Genomic DNA, 23,449 nt, shown 5'->3' with positions numbered 1-23,449 from the left:
CTAGCTTTGCCTCCAACGGCAGGAAGACTACTCTGGCTGTGATCCTGAGGGATTGGTGAGGTAAATTAATTGATTGTGTAGTTTCTACAGTTCACACATCTTCTGTCATTCAAGGAGAAGCACGTGATATCAGATTAGCGTGCTTGTTTCTTCAGACTCTTGGACTCTCAAGTGTCCAAGTGGAGAGTGATAGTAAATTAGTCATTGACTTATGTGTCTCAGAATTGGTTCCTCCTTGGGAGTGTCTTGTTTTCATACATTATTTTCGGTCAATGAGCTAGGTTTCCTCTTTTTCCTTGTCCTAGGTGCCTAGAGAAGCTAATTATATGGCCCACTAGATTGCCTCAGCAAAGATGCACAATGTTCTTCCTTTAGATTGGTGTGGGAATCCTCCTTTGTTTTTGAGGAATTTGCTTTGTTCTGATTCTCTTGTAGCTTGAGAGCTATTTCTAGTTCCAAAAAAAAAAAAATTCTATTTTACCTTTTAACATTTGAACAAATTCTTAAAGAAAAAAAAATAAAAAAAAGTATAGCAAGGACACCCTTTGACATTTGAAAAAAATACATGAATATCTCTTAGGGTGTGTTTGGTAACGTTTACGTTTTCAGTTTATATTTATAAAAATTTTATAAACTGGTTTTTGTTTATTTTTTGTTTATTTTTAGAAAAATATAAACTACAAATGCGTTTGGTAATTGACGAAATGTTTAAAAAAAATTTAAAATATAAAAAAGAGTGAGAAATGGCAAGTGGTGGCAAGTGGTGGCGAAAGACGGTGGTAGAAAGTGGTGACGGTGGGTGGTGGGTAGCTGGTGGTGGTGGTGGCGGGTGGTGGTGGCAGGTGGGTGGCGGATGGCAGATGGTGGTGGGTGGTGGCGGGTGGGTGGTGGTGGCGGGTAGGTGGCGGTGGCGGTGGTGGGTGGGTGGGTGGATGACGGTGACGGGTGATAAGTGGTAGCGAGTGGGTGGTGGTGGTGGTGGTGGCGGGTGGTGGGTGGTGGTGGCAGGTGGGTGACGGATGACCGGTGGCGGGTAGGTGGTGGCGGGTAGTTAGTGGGTGGTGATGGTGGGCAGATGGGTGGCGGTGGCGAGTGGTGGGTTGTGGGTGGTAGCAAGTGGGTGGTGGCGGTAGTGGTGGCAGGTGGGTGGCGGATGGCGGGTGGTAAGTGGTAGCGAGTGGGTGGTAGTGGTGGTGGCGGATGGTGGGTGGGTGACAGGTAGCTAGTGGTGGTGGGTGGCTGGTGGTGGCAGGTAGTAGATGGTAGTGGCGGGTGTGGGTGGTGGCGAGTGGATGGCAGGTGAGTGGTGGTGGTGGTGGTGGTGGTGGTGGTGGTGGCGGCGAGGGGTGGGTGGTGCTGGCGAGTGGGTGGCAGGTGGCTGGGGGGTGGTGGTTGGCGGTGGCGGGTGGTGGCTAGTGTTTGGTGGTAAAAAAAAAAAAAAAAACTCAAAACTCAAAACGGAAACACATTTTTTGTGTTTTCATTTTCTGGCCAAATTTATAAACTGAGACCACTGATTTATAAATCAAAAATTTTACCAAACAAGTTTTTATTTGAATTTTTAAAATTTTTATAAATATAAACAGAAAACTGAAAACGTAAGTGTTACCAAACGACACCTTAACATTTGAAAGTTGTGTAGTTGGAGCCAAAATCTCATCAATGTCACTAATGTTAATAAAAGTGTGTTTGGTTTCAGTTTTCTGAATTCAGTTTTTTAAAAACTGGTTTTTTTATTTTTCATGTTTTTTATTTTTTAGTGAATATTTTTTAAATTTTAAGTATTTTTTTTTATTTTTTTAGATGCACTTTACTTAGATGTATCTAAATAGTAAAATATTTGTAAAAAAATATTTTAAAAAATTAATAAATATACAAAAATAAGAAAATGTACTAAATTTTCGTTTTTTTTTTTGTATTTTTTGGTATTTAGTGTATTTTTAAAAAAAATTCACAAATATTATACTTTTTAAGTGTGTTTATGTTAGGTGTGTCTAAAAAATTTTTAAAAATTTGCTTAAAATATTAAAAAAAATTCATTGAAAACATCAAAATATGAAAAATAAAAAAACAAAATTTTCTAAAAATTGTTTTTTAAAAACTGGAACCAAACAAGCTAATAATATTCTAATGTTAATGGTGTCTGTGATTTAAATTGTTGGGTAAAATAAACACAATAAATCTCATAAATTTTACAAAATTTCTCTGCAATCTCTTTTACTAAGTTTAAAACAATCAAAACTAATGCACATAATGTGTAAATAAATATAAATATAAATCAAATAAAATATATTTACTATAACATATAAAAGTTTTAGTGATAAAACTTTTTTTTTTCTTAAAAGTGAAATTTGTTGCAAAAAATTTTTAAAAGATCAACGTTTGTCGTCACGAGAACCATTACTAAAACCCCGTCCCAAAAAGTGAAAAAAAAAAAAAAAAAATTTGATCTTTAGCAATGAAATTTTAAAAATGTCACTAGCAAGTGCACTTTCAAGAACAAATAATTTCAAGCAAAAAAATTTACTTTCTGAGATGAAAATTTTAGTTTTAAAAGAATAATAATTTATCACTAAAAAAAAAATACAGCAATGTCTAATTTTGAAGCTAAAAATAATTTATCACTAAATATCTAATTTTGAAGCTAAAAATACAATAATGACACTTTTTTTGACAACTAAAATTTTTCATCTATAAATTGTTGTATTTAAAATCTTAATTTTAGTATGAAAGAGATAACAAATTCATTTTTTAAATTCATACAACTAATGCAATTTGTAATAAAAGAAATTTAAATGTTTTGTGAATTAAGATTTAAGCTAAATTGCGGAACTTGTGTAATTTATCCAATACTTCATCCCTAAAAATTGATTTCGTCTTTAATTTTTTTTTCTTTAAAATTTTATTTTATTGTAGTGATTTCAGTATAAAAGAAATAATAATTTTTTTTCTTCATACAACTAATGAATTTCATAATGAAAAAGAGTTAAAGTGTTATGTGAATTAAAATTTTAATTTTTTTAATATAATTAAGCTAAATTGTGGAACTTATGTAATTTGTCCAAAATCATCATATCATCATTCATATATATATATATATATTATTAAAAGTAATATTTTTCAATTTTTTTTGATCAGCGAAGAAAAGGATCTTTATTGATGAAAACCGAGAAAGGGAATAAAAGTAATATTTTTCAATGGTGGCATATTATAAGGGTTTAGTTTTTTTAAGAGAGTCATGTCAGCATGTATTTTTTTAATTACATAGAGTTCTACACAAATTCAAAGCTAATTTAAATTATACTAACTTTACCTATTTTATACGGACTATATTCCAGAAATATTTCTTTTTCATATATTTTTCATGGTAAATTGTGATAATTCACAAACTCAATACCAATTTTGCTTTTCATGTTTTTTTTTCCCCCTTAATTCTTTCAAAGGTATTAGAATTTTTTTAATGCTAAATTGCCTCTTTTTTCCTTCTTATTTTTTTCGTACATTATTCTATACCCAATACCAATTCTATATTATGGATTTACCATTTAAATTTTATAGTAATTGTATATATGAAATTATATTTTATTTCCAATATTATTTTATATAATCACAACTCACAAAAAGAAAAATATGCACAACAATGATACTCTTGAAAAACCTCTAAAGTTTGGATTTATTGCTTGAGTTATTTTTTCAATTGTTGAACGGTAAGTTCTTTTATGTTTTTGACATCATATCACAAATGATTGATCACTCCACACACAAAGATGTATCTATCGTTTGAATGTTTTTATTATTATTTTTTTTTTGGGTTTAGATGTTATTATGTGATTGTTTCTTAGTTAATTGTTGTTGAATTTCTTTTATATAGTTAATATTTTAATTTAATTAAGAATGTTTATTTTACAATCTTATAATTCAATATATATATATATATATATATCATATAAAATTATTATATGATAATCCAACTACAACATATTTATATTTAATTTTTTTTTATAAATTTTATATAATTTCCGTTTTTACATATTTTTATTTTCTATATGAATATAAAAGAAAATTAAATAAGTAGAATTACTTTTAATTTTATGTTACCAATTCTTCTTCTAAATTAACTATTATTATTTTATAATTTAATATATATCATACAAAATTGTTATATGATAATTACACTTTTATAATACAATGGAACTAAAATTATCAAAATTTATTAAAAATTCAACTAAAATTAATATATATAAGTATTCAAGTAACAATTTGATAGAACGATAGTACCAATATTATCAAAATAAATAATTAAAATTATTCTTTTATAACACATATTATACCATTAAATATTTTTGAAAAAAAATACATGTATTACACGGTCAACTACTATTTTTGTTACTATTAAAATAATGGAGTTTCCTAAATTTTTTCCATTAATTTCCACCATCCAAACGTAACCCTAACAATCTCGTCAAGCTCGATTGATCAAATCAAGATCACTTAATCTGTTGACACGTAGCACCTTAGCATTCAATGTTCCATTGGTTTTAAGGTTTCCCTCACGTCTTTTTACTGATTCGACGCCGTCCTCCTCTGTTATTCGTCTCCATCAATTCTCCACCGTCCGATTTACATCACAACGGCCAACTGTCACCTAAAACACGATTTTGGTACTCTGAGATGTCACGTGATGATAATCTTAATCAATCCTAATGTATTATGTCTTCTGTTATTTCCTAATTAATTAATACAAAATCGAAAATCTCACCTCTTTGCCTAATTATAATTTTTTTGGGACAAAACCTAATTGTTCCTAAGACCGAGAAGTTATTGATTAATCTTTGAATACTATCAAGTGATGTCCCAGTAATATTGTGATTGATGAAAGTAAAACTCACAATTTTGTATTGAGTGATTACAAAACAAAAGAAGACCCCATCATACCATATACAACTCACCAAAAATGTTATAAGGAATATTATAACACGCCCCGAAAGTACCAAATAAGTTTCTCCTACAACCAACAGATAACTTCTAGTAAAACTGAAGGATATCGTACAACTCAAAAACACTGCATCATACCTTAATACAACTCACCAAAAATGTTTTAGAGTTCTAAAATAAGAGTTCTAATGGAACTCTAAGAGTGGTTGATTCATGTGATGTGATGTGATGTTTTGATTTTTTTTTTTTTTCATTGTTAGTGTATAGAGTTCTTCTGTATAGAGCTCTATTTTTAGAGGTTGTGTACAACTCACAATCCCATCATACCGTACAAAAATGTTTTAGAACTCTAATAAAGGAGTTCTAAGAGCTCTAATCGTGGATGAACCCTACTATAATAGTGATGTTTGTGTGTGTGTGTGTGTTTTTATTTTTTTTTTTATTTTTCATGTCATTAAAGCTCATTAGAGCTCTTTTATTTAAGAGAATGTATCATTGTTGCATGAAAAAAGATTGTAAGCTCTAAATTAAGATCTCTAATAGCTCTAATTAGTGTGTGAGTTCTATGTAATGTGATGTTTTGGCCTTGATTTTTTTTTTCACATTGTTAATGCTCTTTTAAAACTCTCAAATTAAAAGGATGTATCATTTCTGTTGTTGCATACCTTATACAACTCTTTGTTTAATGTGTTAAAAAACAAAAAAAAACAACTCCTTGTTTCATGCGTCTTATCAATTTTAATGTCCTAAAAATACGAATAAAATAAAAAATTCTAAATGCATATGATGAATTTTATCTTCCATGAGAACTTGTAATTTAAATTCAAGTTTTATATTATAAATTAATGTGCGTTGTATATTAATTTTTTTTAGATAAAATCTAGGCATATGATATTATTAGAAGAAAAAAAAAACACCATTTCCCAAATTTTTTTAGTTACTTTTGTTTGGCATTCAACAAAGAAAGTTTTTTTTTTTTTTGAGTAATGCTAGGTATCATGAAAATAATCATGAAAGATTCTTCACCGTTAGATTACACATACAAGAAAGCACTACACACTAATCAAAGAATGAAAAATCTTCATAAAAAATTTCATGATATTTTTTTCATGATTCCTAATATTTTTTTTTCGTATGTAGTGTTTTTTTCAATTTTTTGTCTTGTTTTGCTATTCCGTCTTGTATAACAGAATTTAAAGAGTAAAAAAAAAATAATAATCCAAAAGATTTCAGTAGAAAAAAAAAAGAGGTAAAAATAAGTATTTTAAACTTTTTTTTAATAAATATTTTTCATATATTTATTTTATTTATTATTTTTTTTAGATTGTTTAATCGAATAGATGTTAAGACTCTAGAGCTTTTTGAAATTTTTATAGAAAAAATCACTAAAAAATAAAAAATAAAAAAATCAAACACTGACTCAGTTAATTATTCCCAAAATGACTTGTATGGATCAAATTCACTGCGAGTCAATTCCTACACCTCACTTTCTCGACATTATGGTTGGTTCAAGCATTTGATAAGAAATTTACGGTGGAAAAGGAAATAGGTACAAAAAACCAATCAAATTGAAACAAAAGTTTTCACAATTTCTTTTAGATTGACTTTTTAGTTTTTTTTTAACTCTTTAGCTATTTGCTTGGGGCTAAAAAATCTCGTTTAAGATGAGTTTTTTGACTTTTATGAAAAAAAAATGAAATTAATATGGTTTGGATATAATATTTTGACTTATTAACTATTTTTAACCCAAAAAATGTATGCAAACATAAACTAAATCTAAACACAATGATTAAAAATTTAGATAAATTATCAATAGGTCATAATAGTTGGACTTAATTCTTATAAAGTTTTATTAAAAATAAGTCTTTTGTGACAATTTTTTTTGTATGTCGCTAAAAATCGACAATTAGTGACTTTTTTTGTCATGATTTTTATAAATTATCACTAAAACTTACAATTAATAACGTTTTTTTATGATAAATATTTTTCATAAGTGCTATTAAATAATAAGCCTATTTATTAGGACCTTCACGCATTTACCCTAAAAATTTTAGATATACAATATTGTTGAATACAAAAGCAACACTATTTCCTAAAATTTTACGTGTAGTTCTCTCGGAGTTAAATCTGAATCACATACATATTTTAAAACAAAATTCTGATATAAATTTTGGATTTAGCTTTACTCATAGTTTTAGAGAGGGAAAGAAGTGAGAGAGAAAACACAAAACTAGAGTGAGAGACAGTTTTAGAGAGAGAAACAAACGTTGTATTGTATAAACTCATAGACTCATAACAATAGGGTATTCTACTCTCTGAGAGAGAGAGAGAGAGAGAGAGAGAGAGAGAGAGGTGTTGAAAAATTTGTGGCAGTGTGAGAATTTTGAGTGAGAGAGTAGAGTGATTGATCAATGGGGAGAGGTAGGGTTGAGCTGAAGAGGATAGAGAACAAGATCAACAGGCAAGTGACTTTCGCTAAGCGAAGAAATGGCCTTTTGAAGAAAGCTTACGAACTTTCTGTGCTCTGCGATGCTGAAGTCGCTCTCATCATCTTCTCCAATAGGGGAAAGCTCTACGAATTCTGCAGTAGTTCTAGGTAATCCACAAAACTCTCTCAAATCGATTCAGAATCACCAAAAAATTGAAATTTAATCAACTTCTCTCTCTCTCTCTATATATATATATATATATCGATCATTTTCTCTCTCTAGGGTTCCGTTTTTTAAAATACGATTCTGCTTTTAGATCTAAATCACCGAGCAAGGTGAACTCATTTTTTTTGGCTGTTTCAGGTGTTGCTGTGCTTGTGAAAATTTCAAAAAACAATTTTTTTTTTTTTTTGGTGAATGTTTCGGTGTTTTTAGAATTTTGTGCTTGTGCTGTTAGATCAGCAAGTGGAAATCTTGAAAAGAAGATCATTGTTATATAAATCTTAGTCTTCTTCTTTTTTTTCTTTTCTTTTTTTTGAAGTTTTTTTGCCTTATTTTTTTAACGTGATTTGATACTTGAAAGGCTTGAACTTGTGGTTGTTTGAAATTGTTCTTTGTCTGATTTGGTGTTGAAATGATCTGATTCATTGCTTTTCAACTAATTAGAAATTTGTTGTTTTTGTACCCAAAAAAAAGCCCTAAATATACAAAATGAAGGCGATTATAGATTGCACTTGCACGATGTCTTTTGTTCATCTAATTAGTTACTCTTTTTTTTCTACAAATTGTAGATTCTACAGTTTTTTCTGTCTGTTCTCAGATTTTTTTTCCTTTTTTTTTTTTTCTTTTTGATGAAAAAAAACTTAGAATATGAATTCATGAATGGAATCGATTAATTCTTTGCTTTTATTTCTCAACTCATTTTTGTAGTCATAATAAATGCATGTGTGTTTGTATGTTGGAGTCGCTAAAATTGTTTTGCAAATTGTTCGAAAACTATTTTTGAGAATTTGTTTTAGAAACATGCCTTTTAGAAAACAATTTTAACGATTTTTAGAGAAATTTTAAAAATTATTTTAAGAAAATTCTTGCGATATAATTTTATAGTTAAAAGTCTATTGAATAAGGGACGGAAATATTTAACGACAAAAAATTTCATGAGTTATATCTCAAATCTTTCACTTTTTTCATCAAATTAAATTTGATGAAAAAGTATTCAAAAATTATCTTCAATTCCATCGTTAAATGTTCATTAAATTAAGGGAGAATCATTTTTTTTTATCAAATTTATGACTTATTATATTTAAAAAGATGAAGTATTAGAAATGATTTTTTATTTGTCAAATTTGATGAAAAGGAAAGTTTGGGATAAGAGGGGCATTCTTTACTCATCAAAACATTTATCAAATTTGGCTTTAACAAAAATTTAAAAAGATGAAACATTAGAAATGATTTGTTTTTTCACCAAATTTGATGAAAAGAAAATTTTGAGATAAGCGGGGGGAATTTTTTAAAATATTTTGGTGAAAATTTGATAAAATGATTGGAATAGTTCATATTAAATCAAATTTTTTACTCAAATTTAAAATCAAATTAAATGAAAATATTGGTGATTGATTGGACGTGGTCTAATGCAAGTGGTAGATGAGTCGTTTAAAGTTTTAATATATAAGAAGAATTACTATTTTTTATAGTTAAACTAAATGTTCAACTTAGTATATCTAGAAAGGAGGAATTAGACCTATGAAAAATTTTGGTCAATAAAATGCTAACTATCTCAAGACCAAACATGGAATACTTGTTTTGGAAGTCAACTTATGTAAATATGATTTGTAATGGCTACTTATTAAGTATTACTCAAGCATGAAGGGTTTAGTTTCATGCCTCTCTGTGGCTAATATTTTGATTAATAAAGCCTCCAATGTCCACATTACTGCATGAATTACAACATATAGAGCAGTTTTTCTGTATTAATAAAACTTTTTCAAAGTACAAATACAAACATTCTTAAAGTAATATTATTAATGTATAATCACTAGTAAAAGTTATTTATTGTTGTTTTAAAGGATGTTTGTATTTAATATATGAAGTGGTGCCAACCCATCCTTATTTTGATGAATTTTAGTAAATTCATTGGGATCCCTACTACTTCACAGTTATAACTAAACATTATGATGGAAATTATGCTCATGAGTATACCTATGCGCAAGTAATAAGCAAATGTCTTGTTCACTTCTTTTTTTTTTTTTTTTTGATTGGCAAAAGAAGTAATATTGTATTTAAATAAATAAAAAGAAAAAAAAAATATATGAATAGGCTATGCATTAATTAGGAGAAGCCAAATAACTTACACCAATACAACCTATGCTCATACACCCAAAACTCATTTAAATTCTTTCACCTCGGAGGTTGATTTACTCAAATATTTTTGCTTGTGATTTCACTTCCCTAGTTTCCATTCTGTCATGTGATAAAATTTGTTATGTTTAATTAAGGGATTTTCCCTTTTCAATTTTTGATCTAATTACTTGAATATAGGAATAAGATATTTAAGGCTTTGTCACAATGAGTTTACTATTATTCTAGAGGTCTCACCATATCTGTTTTACTATATATTTATACTATTCACAAAAAGTTATTGAGTAAATTATTTAGAAGCAATTTTCAATATATTTCTGTTGCTTTTTGTCTCATTTTTCAGTCAATAAATATTAATGATGGCGAAAAAAGAGTGCATTTCCAAAGGAATATGATGTTATTGTTCACCAAAATGTGCAAGAAAAAGATTGCGTTCTCCAAATACTCCTGAGCCATTAAAATATACTTGTTCAAAATAATAGAGTAAAAATGGAACAAATGTAAATAGAAATACAATGAACGAAACAAGTTGAAAGAACTCAAAGAAAGAAAATTAAAAAATATGTATACAGAATACGAACACAATTTAAGATAACATTCAATCTTTCCACCAGTAAATTACTAAATTTACTATTTCATATTAGGCTGGTTTGGCAAGTTCAAAATAATCCAAAAAGTCAAAAAGTTACACAAAAAACAAAAAAGACATTACTATTCACAAATAAAAAATATTAAAAAAATATTTTATATATTTTTATAATACAAATCGACTGAGTAACGTGACAGCCGTACTTGTGATAGAGACTAGGCCATTATACATTTTTTGGGGCAAAAAAGAAAAATTACATATGTAAAGTCACAAAGTTTAATGGCAATGTTGGGTCCTTGAGGGCCCACTAAGGGTTTTGTTTTGATAATCCGAACCGTTCAATATGTAGAACTCGTCGAGTAATATATACTTATAAAAAATCACATTGATCGGATATCGTTAACTATATGATCAAATCAATTTTGTATAAATAAAACGGATTGTGTGATAGTTAACTGTTGAAAGATATCCGATCCGATCATATAGCTATCGATATCCGATCAACATGATTTTTAACAGGTATATAATACTCAATGAGTTGTACATATTGAACGGTTCAGATTATTAAAATGGGACCCATGGTGGCCCCCATGGACCGACCATCACTGTCCAAAAACTTTGCCCCGAAGGAGGTAATTATTTTCTGTTTAAGACATGTTGGGACAGCAGGGCAGCCGTACAGCTTTGTCAACTTTCTTCCACTATACATTTTATTTATACAATTTTTTATTACATATTTTTTCGTAAAAAAATAAAAAATTAACCCAAACATCAATCTTTTTTTTCTCAACTTTTTAATTCAAAAAGATAAAAAGTACACTTATTTAGGACACCCCAAACAATTCCAAATAATATCCTTGTATTTGTGTGTCTTACATGCATGTATCATGTTTACATGCGTGCATTTTATGGATTAGCTACTGGCCCTTTTTTTATTTCCTAAAATATATATATTTATATATATACATATTTATATTGTTGGAATGCAAGTGAGTTCAAAGTAAACACATTAATAATAAAGAAAGAAAGAGAAGCGAAGAGAACCTAAAGAATCAATGGAGACCCTTAACATCCTGCTAAAACAAAACCCAAATCCTAAGAAAGCAAAGGTGCTAGCAGTTTAGCAAGAAACCAACTAAATACAACACCAAAAAGGTAAAACAAAAGCAGCTAAACAAAAAATAGAACAAATGTAAATAGTGATACTGTGAACAAAACGAGTTGAAAGAACTGAAAGAGAGAAAAGAAAAGAAAAGGAAAATACAACACAAAATCAATGTAAGATAACTTTCAATTTTCCAAAAATAATTATGGAAGTTTACTATTGCATATCCCTGTATTTGTGTGTCTTGCATGCATGTTTGCACATATGCATTCTATGGATTAGCACTTATACTGGACCCTACCTCTCAGCCCCAAGATATATAATTTACTATCCTTGTAATGCTTAATAGAATCTTATGCTCGTAAAACCTATGGAACAATCACTCAGAACTTTGTTTTATTTGTATCTCTTTTGTAGTTGTCTTTATCTTTCCTTTCACTAAACTTATATGTTCGCATCCAGCATGCTCAAAACGCTTGAGAGGTACCAAAAGTGCAACTATGGAGCTCCAGAGCCAAATGTATCCACAAGGGAGGCCTTGGTAACTGTTTTATCCCACGTTAATTTTTTTATTTTTTTTTTGCATAGATCTTAGTTATTACTATTCCTGTATTCCAACCTCACAGCTAAAAAAAAAAAAAAAAATGCTACAAAACCTTTGCTTTCAGTGATGTATTGAAAAAAAAAAAAAAACTACTAAAATTTTTAGGGATATTTTTCTCCATCATTTATTATTTAAATGATGCTACGGTTTGGTTAGCATACATGTTGACTTGTTAAGATTCAGCCATGATTCTATAAATTAGTTTGAACATTGCTTGTTTCGAACTATTTTCAACTACGAAGAGCACACAACTAAGTATAATCAATTCTAGATCAATTTTGTGATATAATAAGTGCTCATGCCCTAGACTAATGCAGTGTCATGCACTAGTACCCAAGATCGAACCAAAATGTGCTTTGCATTGTCTGTGAAAATCTTTAACCTTGAACATGTAGTCATACACTCGACTTATACACCTAACCCTAGACACAAAACATGCGTTTTTGTCTACAAAAATTAGTCACACACTAAACCCTATAACAATTGATTAATGAAATTATTTGGATAGCAATCTTAAATTTCGAGGTTATCATTTAAAGAAGCAATATGAAATTTTGGAGGTTTCTATTTTTTCTCTGCATAGCAATATGAAATTTGAAGACTTCTATTTTTTCAAAAATAATTTAGAAAATAGATTTTGAAAATAAAATAAAACAGAGTGAAAAGTGCCTTCTTTGTTTTTTTGTTTTTTTTTTATAACTCAGTATCTGGCCCATTAGACTAACTAATCCGTGCGACCAATCCCACCATCTACTTGTGAGGGTCCCAATTAAAACCAAGACAAAGCCCTATATGGACTGGTCCCAATAAATTATTAGTACCTAGAAGGTCTAGAGGGCGCACACTCTCAAACCTTAAGTCTTGACCAATCGGTCAACCCCTATAGGTTGTGAAAAGTACTTTCTAAATAGAATGAATAAAAGTAAAAACTAGAGCACCCCATACTTAATTAACAAAAATATGGAACGGCTCGGTTTGATTTTTTTCGATTCTTTAAAGCCTTAATCGTGAATTGAACCGTAATCAACCATCTTCTATAGAGTATTACAAAATTGCCTTTGCCTTAAATAGTTAAAATGAATGGTGTTGTAAAAATAGCAAGGCCTAATCCTATCAGATGCTAGTAATTTTGAGTGGATAATGTTCATTAAAGCACATAGTAGTGGAATGCATCAAGACGGGGTGTGTATGGTTCGGATTGGTTCGGATTAAGATAAAATCATTATCAATCCGTTATTTAAGATTCTTGAAAAATTAAAACCAATCTAATCCGTTTAAATCGTGAAACCAATCTGAACCATGAATTGAATCGGTTTAAGATAACGGATTCACATAATTAAAAAAATATATATATATAGAACATTTTAATTTCATAAAAACATAAGCATAATATCATATTAGTCCCACAATAGTAACATGTCTTTCCATAATAGCGACATAATGTTCCAGAATTTAAACAACCATAAGAAAACTGGTTCTGCTATAAGTATTTATACCATTATAAATTAAAACTAAAAACCAACAAACAAAAGCAATAAAAGAAATACTACACGGGTTTAGGTTTTGGTTTAGGTTTTATATGAAATAAAAAAAGATACCATGTAAGAGGGTGTATAATATTAATATAGGCTATTTGTATACGGTTCGAATTGGTTCCAATCCGAAACCGTGTGGTTCAATTTGGAAATCGATTTGTAGACTACGGATTTTTAATTTTTCAATTCATAATCGAATCACAGATTCAAAAAGTCAATCCAAACTTACCGGATTGGACTGGACCAGATCAGATTACGGATTTCACAAATTCTTTACTCAGCCCTACGTCTAGTATAATGTGTACAAAACACTCCAAAAATCTACTCCTGACAATTTTGCCCAAATTTTTTTTATTTATTTATTTAATCTAAATATTGCTGCAAAATCTCGTCATAATTATCAACCATGATAAAACAAATTCTAGAACACTAAGGCCTCGTTTGAGAACCCTTCCTTTTAGTCAAAAGTCAAAAAGTTACTAAATTAGCCAAAAAGTCAATAATCCATACCAAAAAGTCAAAAATTTTCTTTTCTCCCTACTTTTTGCACATCTTTTCGTAAAAAGCCAAAAAAGTCATCCTAAACATATTAGTTTTTTTTAGCTCATATTTTAGTCAAATAACCAAAAAATTACTAAATTAGCCTGTTCCCAAACGAGGCCTAAAATTGTGTTAGGATGTCAAAAGAACAAAAAAGGAAAAGAGAAAAAAATTATTTCTATTTCAGTCTCTTTCGACTTTCTTTCCCGCTCACAAATCTAAAATTCAAACACAATTAGAATAACAAAAAGCTCCCACAATAAACATGTTTCCTCAATTAATCTCCACACCAAAAAAGTCTCACACTTTTCACCAATCTAGGCTCTGTGATTGGTTGGCTGCCTCTATGGTCTTCTTTCACTATTTTCTGTTGTTTTATTGACTCTGGTTTGCTCCAGAAGGATTTATTCCAGTGGACCTTTGCGACTTTGAGAGGATGTCACATCTAGTTTTCGGGTGAATGGATGTTATGGCTTCTTTAACATCAAGGTGGATGTCAGGTCTTTGATTGTGGTTTTTCGGGTTTTTGGGTAAAGGTTCTGTTTTCTGCTGCGTATGGCGGCTCTCCAGTGTTTCTTTAGGTGTTGTTTCTAAAAGTTTGTCAAATTGGAGCATTTATTCTCAGTAGTTTCTGTATTCCAATCTGCTGGTTTTTGATGAGTGTATAGGCGGTTGCTTATGTGGTTGGGCCTGTTGTGTTTTTTTATTTTTGGATCGGTTTGCCTGTTGTGTTGTTGGAGAAAGTGCGGAAGTTCTTTCTTCGGCTTTGTTATCTCTGTGTTTCGTGTTTGTTGCTGCTGGGGTTGTTTAGTTTTGATTCTTTTTCTTTGTTCTGTATTGGTTAGCACTCTGCCAACTGACTTGTGAGGTGGTGTCTACAATTGATTTACACCAATTGTTTTCATCCTTTCGGTTGGATAATGTACAATCTATTTCAATCAATGAAATTCATTTTCCTGATCGAAAAAACAAACAAAAAAAAAATTTCTTCCCATTAGGTTTTAGACCCAATCCTGTGAATTTCTGATCCTCAAACCGTTGTTTCTCCTCCTTGACTAACCCAAGGTTGAAATTTTGTCTCAACCTCAGACCTAAATCCACTTTCATATCAAAATTCTGGCAGTTCACTTGTCCACCCTCTCATTTCTTGAGCCTCGGTATAACCTACACCAATAGCATAGCTCATGAACAGTGGTGTTGGTCCATGGACAGTTTCTGTGGCTGTCCCGAAGCTTGAAGGATGAACTGTCATATGGATTTCGCATACTTGATATGGCTTCATCCATTGTAGCCCTAAGGAATTGAAGAAAGCATTGTAGCATTAAATCAATAGAAAATAAACTAAGAAACAAAATACAAGCTGATGAAATCCCAAACTAATCATGGGTTTAAACAACAATGAACATGGGAAAAAAAACTATAATACAACTGTTGGGGGCAGCGGAAGAATTACATAAAAACTATACTAATGGATGTGTCTATGCATGATGTAGGGCTACAAGAGCTGTACAGAGTTCCTTTGATATGATCTTCTACACAATCTCACTCAAACATGCCAATATACTTCTAAATTTCATGGGTTATATGAATCACCCTGCCATATCCTTTATTTATGACTACTTAGAATATCATATATATATGTATCACACACCCCTAGATAACCATTTCATGTTTCAATGGAAATCTACTAAATACTTTCATGTATTCTGTCATTGATAAATGTACCATCCAACATAAATATAACCTAGAAAATTATGGATTACGATTTTCAACAAGAAGCATTCACAAGTTGAGTCTGATTCTATTATAATTACTTGCATTCGGTATTCAGTATTTTTCATGATCTAATCCCCACATAAATTGTTTAAATGTTTTTGTAGGAGCTGAGTAGTCAGCAGGAATATTTGAAGCTAAAAGCACGTTATGAAGCCCTACAGCGATCCCAAAGGTCTGCTCAGCTCAATACCACATGCAAAGTACTCACTAGATTTGCTTATCTGATAGAATTTGTAACTGAAAAGCCTACTGCCAAATTTCTTTTTACTACATTAGGAATCTCCTGGGTGAAGATCTTGGCCCCCTAAACAGCAAGGATCTCGAGACACTGGAAAGGCAGCTCGATATGTCATTGAAGCAGATCAGATCCACACGGGTACTTGACCTTTTGTAAATTTAGATTTAGAAAATATAGCACTGCATCATTAGACAAAATATTGTCCTAGTGCATTCACATGATATGCAACCATGTGATTGTACATAATAGTGTATTTTTCTGCATGCTCATGCACCAGTAAAAGTGTTTGAAACTTTATAAATTTGAGATGCATCTGAGTTTGGAGATCTCTGAACACTGAAATATGGTTCAGGAAGCAATCTGAACTAAGCCTGCTTGGTTGTCTTTTTATTTTATTTTTTAATTTTTCATGTTTTCTGAAACTAAAACAATAAAAATATGACTCCAGAAATTAGAAATATCTCCATGGAGTTGGGGATATACATATACTGTCAAGCTTCAAGTGATTTCTTTTTAAAACAGAGTGAAGTGAGATATAGTAAGCTGATAATATATAGCGCAGTGATGTTTATATATTCCCTAATGCAGACCCAGTACATGCTGGATCAGCTCACAGATCTTCAAAGAAAGGTATGAAATGTTTTTGAAAATTACATCATTTTTATGCAGTTTCGTAGGAAGTTTCATTCGTTACTTTTCTTATATTTGCAGGAACATGCACTTAGTGAAGCAAACAAGAGCCTGAAGCAAAGGGTACACTACTTTGTCCCCCAATCCCTTTTGTCAGAATTTCGATATACAAGAATTTTGGTTATAAATGTTTTGAGACATATAAAAATGTATTTAGGACAAAAGATCTCGTGTCACTGTACCAAATCAATTGACGAAACACTTAACCATAGAAAGAGTAATGCTTGATTAATTAGGAAGAGTAATGAATAAAGTTTGATTCTCTTTTTACTAATCAAAAAAAAAAAAAAAAGGAAAATGGATAGCTTCTTGTATATAAAAGCATGTGTATAAATTTTTGGATGATGGTCTGCAGCTGGTGGAAGGAAACCAAGTAATATCGCTCCAATGGAATCCAAGTGCACAAGATGTGGGTTACAGCCGACAACAAGCCCAACCTCAGGGTGATGTCTTCTTCCATCCCTTGGACTGTGAACCCACATTACAAATCGGGTAATCTTTTGTCTTCAATTCTTTGACTAATTGTTATAGCCCATGATCTAGCAAAATTAGATTGTGCTGTTAGTATAAGAAACTAATTAAAACAAAAAGATTAGGCTTGGTTTACTTTTTCATGATTAGCTATGTTAGTTAGACATAAAATCATAGTAAAATGGATAACACAAGGGAAAACGCTAACTATTTATATAGAAAAATCATATGAAATGATGTGTCAAATTAGTATTTTGCAATTATGATTCAAATGGGCTTTTTTTGGGTAGTTACAAATGGGCTTTTTTATTTCAACGAATTGATATAAATGGTTCAACATGATTGTATGAAATTTTTTGCAATTATGATTCAAATGGCTTTTTTTGGGTAATTACAAAGGGGCTTTTGGATTTCAATAAATTGATATAAATGGTTCAACATAATTCTATGAAATTTTCGTAGCTTGCTATTTGATTAGAAGGAATGGCCCAATGAATTGGAATGAAATTGAAGATTCATTCATTTTCAATGCATATTGAAAATAATGGTAATTTTATTTATTTTGTATGAGAATAATGTTCTCAGTAAGTGCAATTTTTAGTTATTTGCATGCAAATATTAGTAAAAGAAATTACACAAACAAGTTCAAATCTCTATAATGACACAAATTATTCATTGATCTAAACTTGCGTTGGGTGCTCTATCACTACACAATTATTTTCATTTGTAGAAGAACAACATACGAGAAGTTTAGTCACACAAAATTAAATTACAGAATAGATCACAGAATAGAGACAAAGGGTGAGAATAAAGATTTGTGCCCTAGATTAACTGATTCATTGAATTTCAGATACCAAAATGATCCAATAACAGTGGCAGCAGCAGGGCCAAGTGTGAATAATTACATGCCAGGATGGTTGCCATGATATTAAGAGTAGAACAGCTGCGCCACGGTATGCATTCCTCTCTCATAGGGACAGTAAGTTCTTAGTCTTCTTGTGTATGTTGTTTTGATCAAAAAAAGAAAATGTGTAATAGTATGGATCTATGAGAACCTATAAACAATTTTATTTTTAGAACTCTGCAACATCAGTGGGAGAGAACTATAAGTATTGTTGTTTTGTGCTTGCTCCAGCACTGCTCTTTTCTCTACGCTTTCTTCGTTCAAATGCATCGTGCAAGATATGTTTATAAATCAATAATTGTGTTTTCATGTGACGAACCATTAGCGTCTTGCATATATTGCATATGTATGGTTTTAAATTCAAATAAAATGCGACAATTTTGATGATCTTTTTGGTGTAGAATATACGAGTACCGGGATGAGACTACAAGCAATGGCTTACTTTGAATTTTGAATTCACCCTTACTTGGATAATCATAATAGCCTAAATAGTGAGAATGAAGGGACAATAGTTAGTGAATTAGTTAGTGTCTATGGCCTTAATCTGAAGCAATAATTTAAAATGAGGTTTTTACATATATATTAAAAAATTTGGACATTTTTTCTTAATGGGCAGGGTCTTTTTTAGCAACCAAAAAAAAAAAAAAATGATATTATATGAACTTTAACTATATGTTTTCAAAAAAAATAGAAGCTTTCTAAATTTTGACCTAATGGGTAGAATATCCCCTTATTAACTTCCTACTTGCTGGGTTATTGGGCCCACTTTTGAGCTCAATTTTGATAATTTAAACCGTTCACATTTTAAAATTTGTTGAGAATATGATATCTATAAAAAATCAAGTTGATTGGATATCAGAAACTACGTGTTCGAACTACAAACCATTTTTTAAAAAAATTTAATAAATAGTTTACCGAACATATACTTTCTGATATCCGATCAATTTGATTTTTTACAGGTATGATGTACTCAACAAATCTTAAAATATAAACGGTTTAGATTATTAAAATTAGTCTCAAAAGTGGGTCCAATGGCCAATAAATAAGAAGTTGAGGAGAGAAGTTAAGGAGGGATCCTAATTCTAATGGTTAAGTCCATCTCGCAAAAATATGCGTATAAATAGAACCTTGTAATTTTTACTTCGCGAGACTATTAAAATATTAATATTCACTACCCTTTAGAACCCTCTACAATTTCTAAATAAATTAATTTTAATGCCTTAATTCATATTTTTGGGACGACCAAACGAGTCCTACATGTATGTATGGGAATCTCTTTTTTTATTTTTTATTTTTTATTTTTTATAACAAGATGTGGGAATCCAATTTGAACATACTAGAAAGTCAATACATAAGCTCAAATAATTGAATTCACTGTCCTTCATTTAAAAAATAAATAATTAAATAAAAACAGAGAAATTAATCGTCATTATTTCGATTTATCATCTGATTTATGAGATCAAATTGTGGGGATATATTTTCTGAGTACCAACACGTGGCAAGGTGACGCCGACGTGTCAGCCGAGGTGCCACGTGTCTTGGTCGTTGTGCCGAGGTCATCTCGGCTAGGCCGAGGTTGCCTCCGAAGATATCGGAATCCGAGATAAGCGGATAAGAGACAAGAGTCCTAGAATGAAGAGGGAACTCAACTTGGATATGGACAAGAGTCCTAAATTGAGAGAAGACTTCAGTTTGGGTAAAGATAAAACTCTTAGAGAGTTTATCCTAATCCCACTGGAAGTCCCAGATTAGCAGTAATCCTAAGTCCATTAGGGCCAGGCTCCTATTGGGACTAGGATTGTATTGGCTATAAAAGAGAGGCACCCCCATGGGTCTAAGGTATGCTTTTGATACTCAAGCTTGTGAGTTTAGTACTTGATTTATCTTTGAGAGATATACTGATTTGATCGTCGGAGTGCCCCCGGGTGGTCGAAACCACCGCGGGATTCTTATATTTCTGTTGCAGGTCCGTCAGGTGCCATCTATTCTGCCAGTGCTCTCCAGCTGGTTACTAAGCGGGCAGTGTGGTCAGAAAATCACCCACACAATTTGGCGCCGTCTGTGGGAAAGAAAGAAGAATAGATGGCCAATGACGGATAGAAAGATCAGACTGGAGACAACGCTCCTGCTGGGAGTCGGAGACCTATCGATCTCGACGTTGAAGGGGACAACCGCAACACAGAAACTCGTGACCAGAGTCACGGAGTGAAAGAAGCCGGCCAGGAAGGTGACGCACCAAAGACAACAGATCGAAGCAACGAAGAAGACCTCCAGGTATGGAAGGATAGATACCTGCGGAGGAACGAAGACCCTTCCAGAAGGGATGCAAAGATAGGGGGCATGAGCGCTCCCAAGGAGATAACATTCAAGTATAGAAGAACTCATCCTGAGTGAGCAGATCCCGGATTTCAGATCCTGGATCCCGAATCCGAGAAGACATGATCTCAGCCTAGACAAGTAGGCCCGAGAAGACGAGAGCTCAACCTAAGTGAGCAGACCCCGAATTCCAGATCCCGGATCCCAGAAGACATGATCTCGGCCTAGATGAGTAGGTCCGAGAAAAGAAGAGCTCAACCTGAGTGAGCAAATCCAAGATTCTAGAAGATAAGATCTCGGCACCTGAGTCCGAGAAGAGAAGAGCACAATGAGCAGATCTCAGATCCCAGAAGATAAAAAGGAAACACACAAGATCAGACTAAAGTTGGTCAGAATTGAGAAGTATGTTAGGGCCGAGGAGGACATGTCGGAACAAAGGCGTCGGAACAAGAAAAGAGAAACGGCTCGCCGATGCGAGGCCGAAAATCAAACTCAGGTTGGAGCCAAGTAAGATCAATAGAGAAACCAAGGCCGGCAACCTCAGCTTGAATTAAACCTCGGCGACAAGGTCGAAGCTACATGTATGATGAGAACCCAAGTGGATTTTAAGTTCACATTGGGGGCAAAGAGAAGAAGAATGCGATTACCACTTGTTGAAATTTGTAGCAATTTACAAGTTGGTTAAACCAATATGATGCTTAACCGAAGTTAAGCCGATATGATACTTAGCTGAAGTTAAGCCGAGATAATGCTTAACCGAAGTTAAGCCCAGATGATGTTTAACCGAAGTTAAACCGAGACGATGCTTAACCGAAGTTAAGCCGAGATGATGCTTAATTGAAATTAAGCCAAGATGATTCCTTGTCTCCACTTGTTGAAATTTGTAGCAATTTACAAGTTGGAGTCAAGCTGATTCCTTGTCTCCACTTGTTGAAATTTGTAGCAATTTACAAGTTGGAGTCAAGCTGATTCCTTGTCTCCACTTGTTGAAATTTGTAGCAATTTACAAGTTGGAGTCAAACTGATTCCTTGTCTTCACTTGTTGAAATTTGTAGCAATTTACAAGTTGAAGTCAAGCTGATTCCTTAATTCACTTGTTGAAATTTGTAGCAATTTACAAGTTGGAATTAAGCTGATTTCTTATCTTCACTTGTTGAAATTTGTAGCAATTTACAAGTTGGAGTTAAGCTGATTCCTTATCTTCACTTGTTGAAATTTGTAGCAATTTACAAGTTGGAGTGAAGCTGAGATTACTGTTTCTCTTCACTTGTTGAAATTTGTAGCAATTTACAAGTCGAAGTGAAGCCGAGGTTATAGTCTGCACACTTGTAGCAATCTACAGGTTGGTTAAACCAGAGAAGATGCTTAACACTTGTTGAAATTTGTAGCAATTTACAAGATAATGTTAAGCCGACATGTGATCATCTGTTGAAATTTGCAGCAATTTACAGGTTGAGGTAAAAGCTAAGTATATTGTTTAAACACTTGTTGAAATTCGTAGCAATTTACAAATAGATTATTGTTTAACACTTGTTATGTTAATCCTTGTTGAAATTTGTAGCAATTTACAAGTAGGCTAGACCGAGATCACCGTTTAAACACTTGTTGAAACTTGAGAAAAAGTTTGCAAAGTTAACATTGAGTAGTATATGTTTCACACTTGTTAGAATTTATGAAAAGTTTGCAGGTCAGTATCTTGCCGAAGTAAAAGTTTTGTAGCTATTATACCCGAGGTATGTAACCCCGAGAAGATTGCACAAAGGAGGCAAAGTACGAAAGGCATGCACAATATTCTAAGTATAGAATCTTGCAAGAGCAGTTAGAAGAAGATCAAAACAGAATTCGTCGTGATTGACACACCTTCACCTTATAACATCATCTTGGGAAGGCGATGGTTGCATGCAATGGGGGCAGTTCCCTCAACGTTGCATCAACTATTGCGGTTCTCCACAGAACATGGGATTGAAAGAGTCAGAGGGGATCAACTGCAGGCGAAGAATTGCTCCATGGCAGCAATGAAAACTACCTGCAACATTCGGGAACCAGGGAAGGCAGAGATTGAAGACGAGGACATGGAGGTCCTAGATGATGTCGGCAAGGAGCCAGCCAAAAAGAGTGAAGAGACACTGAAGAAAATCCTCGTCCGGGAGGGCGACGAAGAGCGCTTCATTCAGAGAAGGAAAGTTGAATTAGACATTGAAGAACAAGGAGGCACATCGGCCATATGCAGAGCTTACATTATCTAAAGAACAAAAAGGTACAAGAGTACAAGCGACAAAAAAAAGGAAAAACTTCAAAAACTGAGATGATGCTTAACCGAAGTTAAGCCGAGATGATGTTTAACCGAAGTTAAACTGAGGTGATGTTTAACTGAAGTTAAACTGAGATGATACTTAACCGAAGTTAAACCGAAATGATGTTTAAGGGACAAGAGTGCACAAAGTTAAATGTCGGCAAAAGATTCGCCAGAGTCAAACGTCGTTTTGATTAAAACCACTAAATGCACGCCAGAAGTGGTGACCAGAATTGTGAAAAGGAATAAATGCTTCAAGAAATAGCGATGATAGTTTGCAAAGGCCAAGAGAAAGAGGGTCTAAAGGGGGTGCATTAAATACCAGAAGTTTTAATACATCGGCGAAAGCAGAACACATCAGGTCTGTGACTACGGCGCGAAGCCAACTTCCCTAATGTGATCCTAAGTACAACTTATGTTCACATTAGGGGGCAGGAAGAAGGTACAGGAGGAATGAATGATAATTAAGAAGCAAGGAATGTTTACACTTGTTGAAACTTTTGAGCAAATTACAAAGATGAGTTAACCGAAGATTATGAAGTCTACCACTTGTTGAAATTTGTAGCAATTTACAAGTTTGGTATAGGCGAGATAAACACTGAAAGATGTTTCCGAGATATGATCATCCAAGATGACCAACTAGCTTGTTAAGAGCTGAGAAGATTG

At 32.2% G+C, this 23,449-nt stretch overlaps 1 protein-coding gene across 1 annotated transcript; it reads left to right on the top strand.

Moving 5' to 3' along the window:
• Positions 1-7,107: 7,107 nt before the first annotated feature.
• On the top strand, positions 7,108-18,469 carry LOC114255902 (agamous-like MADS-box protein MADS4). The gene is made up of 8 exons (XM_082893053.1): positions 7,108-7,531; positions 11,879-11,957; positions 15,976-16,043; positions 16,148-16,247; positions 16,698-16,739; positions 16,821-16,862; positions 17,155-17,291; positions 18,121-18,469. Exons 1-8 carry the CDS (start codon positions 7,347-7,349, stop codon positions 18,194-18,196), a joined length of 729 nt encoding a protein of 242 aa, XP_082749179.1. The 5' UTR covers positions 7,108-7,346; the 3' UTR covers positions 18,197-18,469.
• The last annotated feature ends 4,980 nt before the right edge of the window (positions 18,470-23,449 follow it).

The sequence above is a fragment of the Camellia sinensis genome, chromosome 10, assembly GCF_055761805.1.
Source record: "Camellia sinensis isolate YWXY chromosome 10, ASM5576180v1, whole genome shotgun sequence".
NCBI lineage: Eukaryota > Viridiplantae > Streptophyta > Magnoliopsida > Ericales > Theaceae > Camellia > Camellia sinensis.
This window is presented reverse-complemented; position numbering and strand designations above follow the sequence as displayed.

What these genes read in the sequence shown, in the direction of transcription:
- LOC114255902 (XM_082893053.1), top strand. Translation starts at nt 7,347, where the DNA reads ATGGGGAGAGGTAGGGTTGAGCTGAAGAGGATAGAGAACAAGATCAAC. An exon ending in TCACAGATCTTCAAAGAAAG is followed by an intron (nt 16,740 to 16,820) that starts GTATGAAATGTT and finishes TTATATTTGCAG; the next exon opens with GAACATGCACTTAGTGAAGC. An exon ending in GAACCCACATTACAAATCGG is followed by an intron (nt 17,292 to 18,120) that starts GTAATCTTTTGT and finishes ATTGAATTTCAG; the next exon opens with ATACCAAAATGATCCAATAA.